Raw genomic sequence first — 7,054 nt, forward strand, 5'->3', positions numbered from 1 at the left:
AATACTTTTACTCGGAGAATATTTTTCGCTATGAAATGCTAGGAATATTTAATATAGGTCTCAATTTATATTTTTAGAACAAATTTTACACCTTCCCTCAACAAACTTTGCTGAGAAATGAAGATATGTTAAAAAAGTCAAGATATAATTTGCACCGTTTTTCGCCTGAAAATCACACGTTTTGACCAATATTTCAAAATTAACAACACTGACCCCAACTTTTTCTTTCATTATTTCAAACTACAGGGTATTTGTGACTGATCAGCACTTAAGCTGTAAAAAGTTTGATATAAGAAAATAATTTATTGCCTGTTTAGATTTTTAATACCCATAATATGTTACTTTTTAGTGCAAAATGGTCACACAATAATTTACGCGCATTAATTTGCACGATTTTTCAATGATAAATATTTAATCAAACTATTTTACGTAAAATAAGATTATATTTATTGCCATGGTTACATCTGATAAAATATAATAAAGGTTAAAGTAATTAACCAAAGAATTAAAATTTAAGTGCAAAAAGGTCAACTTAATTGTACCGTAGCTCAGAAAAACGCACACTGACCCCCTATGCGATTTTGATATATATATATATATATATATATATATATATATATATATATATATATATATATATATATATATATATATATATATATGAAGATTGTCATGTAAGTCATATAAATATAATCATATTAAAGAGAATTTTCTCAAAGTCTTTCATAACATTTCTTCTTTCTAGGGTTTTTTATTTAAGGAAGAATGGGTACACAGGAAAACCTTTGAACAATGTTATTTAATCGACTTACGCGAACTGGTCACAAAAATTACACAATGTTAGGTACATTATAGACCTGTAGGCAATTGTTTTCTCAGTGCCAAAATTGCTTAAGTCAAGGATAACATCCCAAATAAGCCCTTGAAGTGTCAGTTGGAAGTAGAACAATATTGACATTCATTTTTATCTGCTTCTACCCTGAATGATACCATTAATTTAAGGGTCATTACTTACTATCCCTCAAATCTATGATCCAGAAATTAAGTATATGTAATCAATTCGGTCTTCCAGCCTCAATTGACCTCTCTACTTTTAACAGAAATATGGTCTTGCGGTCAAAAGTTTTAATAAGTAATGTTATATTTATTTTACTATTATCTATAATACCAAGGGTATTTATTTATTACATATCAGATAAATATCAGATATCAGATACGAATTATTTGCTTGAACGTATATTGGCCATCAACTTTGTCTGGCATCGTGGATGCAGCGAAGAGGTGTGGTTATGATAATAACTCCAAAACAAGATGTATTTAAGAAACACTGATGTTCCCGTATAACAGTTTATGGCAGAGGTTGACGTTTCTCAAATGCAATTCAAACTCCAAGGTCAAAAGATCAACATTTATGGTATCAAGAGAAAGGTCTTTCACAAGGAATACACCTGTGAAATATGAAAGCCCTCGTACTAGATGCTTAAAGGTTATGGCTAAGGTTAAAGTTTTTTGACAAAGTGGGTCAAACTCTAAGGTCAAGGTCAAAAATATTTATAACAATTGAAAGGTCTTGTCACAAATAATACACATACAAAGTATGAAAGTCGTACTACAAACTGTTCAAAAGTTAAGGCAACAGTTAAAGTTTTGAAATTTTTGTAAAAGTGGGCCAAACTCCAAGGTCAAGAGGAGTAAGCATCACCTGTCAACCTGTCACACACACATAAACTGTGTGCTCCTTGTCATAATTGGAATTTTCTTTTAAAAAATGTTGACAGTACAGTGCATGTGTAAATAATGGCCTTGCAATTAATATAAAAACATCTGCAATCATTTGACTTAATGATAAAATAGTATTCGTTGACAAGATATTGTATCGACGGTAGAAATTGTGAAATGATAACCTTAAAGGGGACTGTTGATACTCATGTTTCATCAACTTGTTTATCAATATCTTATCTCGTTTTGAAAATTGTACATATTACGTAGAGCATGCTCTTGAATGAGACATAATTCAATTTCTTTATGTTTGAAATCTAAGGAAGCTTGCGCTGTTTTTAAGCTAATTTTACGTTATTTTTGTTTGAATCCTTTAAAAATAACAAAATTGATAGAATGTAATTCCAACTGAAACATAAACCTTTGCAAATACATGACTCTTAAATTGAAAAAATTGTGTTTGTTATTTAATGAACATCATTTTTACATGCACAAAACTATAGCGTTGAAATTATGAGTGAATCCTCAGACATACTGTGTAAATTTTTTTCTAATTTAAGATTGGCCAATCCAGTTTGTGAAAGTAACGCACGGTCAAGCAATGTGAAAAAGAATAAAGAAATAAGGGACTGATGGAAGAGTCTTTGATAATTAATCCTAGAAATATGGAGTCCGAGATGGAAAAAGAACAAGATACTGACGAATCATTCGATACAACTGACAAACACCCCAGTGAATCCGCGTCCTCCACGCCTCCAGATGGCGGATGGGGATGGGTAATAGTGTTCAGTTCTTTTTTATGTAATGCAGTCGTCGATGGGTTAGCTTATTCCTTTGGAGTTCTTTTACCAAAATGGGTTCACGTTTTTAAAGAGTCCAGAGGAAAAGTGGCGTTAGTTGGATCCTTGTTGGTATTAAAATTCTACAAAATTTAGATGAGTTATATGTTATTTAAATAAATGAAACAATAGAGCTCTTTAATATCTTAAAACATTTTTTCAGGTCCCTTAGTCAGTGGACTGACTAACTAATTCGGATGCCGAGCTGTAACAATCACAGGAAGCATATTTGCTTCTCTGGCTTTTTTTGCTGCATCGTTCTCTGATAGTATCACAACTCTCCTTTTGACGTACGGATTTTTAGGAGGTAAAATGTCCAGCCTTTAATGTGATAAATTTCAATCCGATTGCCTTTCAACACAAACATGTTTAATGCTTATAATACATAATGTATTTTTTGCAACAAGGTTTAGGATTTGGACTGATATATCTCCCTTCCATAGTGGTAGTGGGATATTACTTTGAAAAGAAACGTGCTTTAGCAACCGGAATTGCACTCTGTGGTTCTGGTATCGGAACTCTATTGTTTGCGACTGCCAACGCTTACATGTTGGAGGTTTATAGCTGGAGGAGCTTACTAATAATACAGTCTGGTATTGTCCTCAATGCTTGTATATTTGGTATGCTCATGAGGCCGCTTGAGTCACCAAAGAAACAATCTTCCATTAAAGCAGAGGCCGAAAAGTCAAGAAGAAAGACAGCAGAGAAAAGGAAACAAAATGCCACCACAGACTCGTGGAGAATGGATGCAGATGAATCATCTGAACTGAAAGAGCTAAATAAAACAGGGGAAGAGGATAACATTATAGAGGAGGCAAAACTCGTATCGTCCGATCCCCAATTACTAAACGACGATATCGACAAAGTAGAAAACCGTCATTGTCCCATGTGTAGAACGAACAATGGTAGCATTCAAAACATACCCAAATTCAAGTCTTCATCATCAAACCTAGGAGAGTACAAATCAAGTAACATTAATAGTCCCGATATTCCCACAAAGGCATGTTGGGATGAATGTGCACGCCTTCCATTGTCAATTTTGAACAATTTAAGATATATGTTCGACTTTTCCTTACTAAAAGATTTCTCCTTTATCATGATAACTATCGGAAACATCTTTGTTATAACTGGATATTACGTTCCCTTTACATATGTAGTCGATCATGCTCTACAGTCTGGCATTTCCGAAACTGATGCTGCATTTTTGCTTTCTATCATAGGTAATAGTCTAAATTAAATATTAAAAAGAAGGAACAAAGATCATGATTTATTTTTATCTTCTCGTACAATTTAGCGTACTTTTAACTAATTTCTTTAGCAACTTATTAATTAGGCATCGCCAACACGATAGGCAGAATAGCATCAGGGATCTTGGTCGACATTTTAAAATTCGACTCTCTGGTCATCAACAACGTAGCCCTGGTGCTGAGTGCAGTTCTTCTATTTGTGGAGCCATTTTGTGAATCCTATGGACTTCTGGTAGCCTTTTCAGTATTATATGGCTTTTCCGTGGGTATGTTCTTAAGAATAATTTTGCAGATTTTAAAAAAATATTTCAACATTTGATATTTCCTTCTTAAAGGTCCTAAAAGTATGGAACAAACCAACTTTGTGTGTGAGGCAGTCAAAGTCTCTCAATATTTTCGAAGAGTAGTTTAAATAAAATACTTCTTAGGGTAAATAACAGATTTTATTTTCTTTAAAAATGTTTAATTAAATTTATTGCCCAGCAATTGTACAGCGCTAGACAACACATAAATAAAAAAAATGCAGTTTATTCGACCTAGATATAGTTCATTTTCGATTCAGAGCTGCAAGTGTACGCAAATGCAATATGAGAAGATGGATTTTATGCAATATTATTGAAATTTCATGAATTCATTAAATATTCTAATAAAATACAAACAATTTGTATCATTTACATAGCTGCCTACGTGTCATTAACCCCAATCATTATTTGTGACCTGCTTGGACTACGGAAGCTGACCAATGCCTTCGGACTCCCGACCCTGGCCAGAGGAGTGTCCGGTCTTTATGGTCCACCTGTAGCTGGTATCATATTTATAAAGTTTGATTTAAAAATGTTTAATTTTACAAGTAATGTTACACTGTATGAACAAGTTAAGTTTAAACACTTACTATAAAAATGCTTGGAAAGTATGAGCTCTAGTTGAAGATGAAACCCACCCAAAATAAACCAAACAAGCCAAAAAAAAATGTTAATTGCTCTGTCTCCTACATTTTATAAATAAGGAGACAACTCCAAAAAGTTTGTTCTATACTTTTCAATTGATACATATGGTGCAGAATACATATTATATTATTGTAATATATTTTCAAAAGTATAATATCATTATTGCTAAAATGGGTAACAATACTGATGAAGAATCTCTTTGAGGTAATTGTTATTTTAATGTAACTACAATCAGCTGCTTGAGTTGTATGAAATTGAAATAAAGAGAAGTGGCAATGTATGAGATATATTTGTATTCATTTTTAGGTGCAGTATATAACGCCATGGGATCATACAGCTATTCGTTTTGGTTTGGAGGACTGATGTTTGCGCTCGGTTCTGTCTGCCACCTGGTGCTTCACCTTCCGTGTGTCAAGAAGAAAGGACAAGAGGACATATCTAGAGAGATAGTTGTTACAGTTGGTACAGGAGAGAAAGACGCCAAAATGATCGCCAAGAAAATTGTTAATCCCATCAAAATTATACAACTCGACCAGGTGCTTTCAAGTTTTCAAATTTATTTTCATGTAAAAAAGTATCCGTTAACAATAAACTTTGTAAATTCATCAAAATAGTTAAGGCTTAAAAAAAAAAAATAAGTTTGTTTCCTGTAACATTCCCAAAATATCAATATATTTTTTTTTTTTTTTTTTTTTTTTTTTTTTGTTTATGAATGGCCAAACATCCCCGGACTGAAAATACAAGGTGTTGTATTTACAGTGGACACCCAACATGGCATCCAAAATGGCTGCCGAGCGGCAGAAAACGAACTTCAGAAAGTTGTAGGGGGAAACTGTTGTTACAATAATGATTACTCTTTATATTTAAGGTAAATCTACACTAAGTTGACATATTTTATGTCTCAAATTAAGCTACAAGCTATTTTTTTTAATTTAATAAATGGAATCAGCATGCTGTATTGTATTGTAATGTACATATTTCATGTTTGTATCTTCTCTATAGTGCATTTTAAGAGAATAAAATATTGAAATGAATTGAGAAAAGGTTTAACAGATGCAGTGTCAAACTTAAAAAGTGAAAATGGAAACTGAGTTTCTTTGAATAAAATGTTAAACCATGTGAATGTTGATGACGATTTAAAGAACGTGGTCGTGTGTTTAAACGTAGATCACTTGTGCTGTTCAAATTGGTTTAAAAAGAGAAATTATATGTTTCAATTTCATATTAACAATGTTTTGTACTTTAAAGAAAATCTCGAAAATACTTAGTAGCTGTACAATGTTAAATTTGAGAAATAAATTGGCAAAATATAAAATGGTGCTAAAACGAAGTATATCACTTAATATGTTATTAACGACGGATTTTCCCGTTATTTCCCGATCATGTCAAGGAGCACACAGCGGGTGTGACCTGTCAGCAGGGGATGCTCACTCCTCCATGGCACCTAATCCCACCTCTGAAGTTTTGGAGGTCAGTAGTTTCTCTGCTCCTGTTTTGTGTTGTTTTACGGACTTTTAATCTTGAATACTGTTCGTTATCTCCATTTTCATTGATGCACTCTCAATATTTATATTTTCAGTGGACCATTTTTTAACAATGTTATATAATTGCATCATTCTATCAAATGAAGTAATTTCTTGATCACGAAAAATGAAGAAAACAGCAATCCTGGTAAAAAGTCATTTGAGACAATACAAATTGAAAGCAGAGCAAACAGGGATATTAAGAAACCAAGAGGTGGGATTAGATGCCATGGAATACTGAGCGTCTCTTGTCGACCGGTGCTCCTTGTCATATTTGGTTAAACGGAAAACCTATTGACATTTCAGTGAAATAATGATGATTTTCTATGTATGAAAGAACAGATGAAATGTATTCATAATAAGGACTTTGTTTTGACCATTGCGAAATCCACGAATGGGCTAAATCGATTTATTACATTAGGAAAATTAAACTGAGGGGAAGAAAAAAAATATTTATAGGAATATTATCCTAAGGTATGATCAAACTTTAAAAGTGTTATGTCAGAAAGTTTAATTTATTTATTTTGATGACTGGGCCGATTTTGACAAATTCGTGGAATTAGCTCTTTAAGGGATTTAAATGGCGAAATGATAGAAAAGATAAGAAAACCTCGAAAATTCTATGATGAATTAAAAAGTGATGTAAGTACATGAGGTAGTGACATATAACATTTACATGTATATGCGTGAATGTAACATATGTAAAGCTTAGTCATATCAGGTGATCGACTGAAAATCATTGACATAAGGCGCTTCTCGTGAATAAAAACCATAGTCAA

The 7,054-nt window shown here is 32.7% G+C and overlaps 1 protein-coding gene across 1 annotated transcript; it reads left to right on the forward strand.

Annotated features, from left to right (window-relative positions):
• Positions 1 to 2,246: 2,246 nt before the first annotated feature.
• Positions 2,247 to 5,577, forward strand: LOC134232501 (monocarboxylate transporter 13-like). Its single transcript, XM_062714480.1, is given in 7 exon segments — positions 2,247 to 2,630; positions 2,718 to 2,865; positions 2,966 to 3,778; positions 3,892 to 4,071; positions 4,485 to 4,610; positions 5,059 to 5,288; positions 5,512 to 5,577. Coding segments are annotated over 7 exon segments (1,842 nt in total). The 5' UTR covers positions 2,247 to 2,351.
• The last annotated feature ends 1,477 nt before the right edge of the window (positions 5,578 to 7,054 follow it).

This window comes from Saccostrea cucullata, unplaced genomic scaffold (assembly GCF_032062105.1).
Source record: "Saccostrea cucullata isolate Sc308-1 unplaced genomic scaffold, CSIRO_AGI_Scuc_v1 ctg207, whole genome shotgun sequence".
NCBI classification, from domain to species: domain Eukaryota; kingdom Metazoa; phylum Mollusca; class Bivalvia; order Ostreida; family Ostreidae; genus Saccostrea; species Saccostrea cuccullata.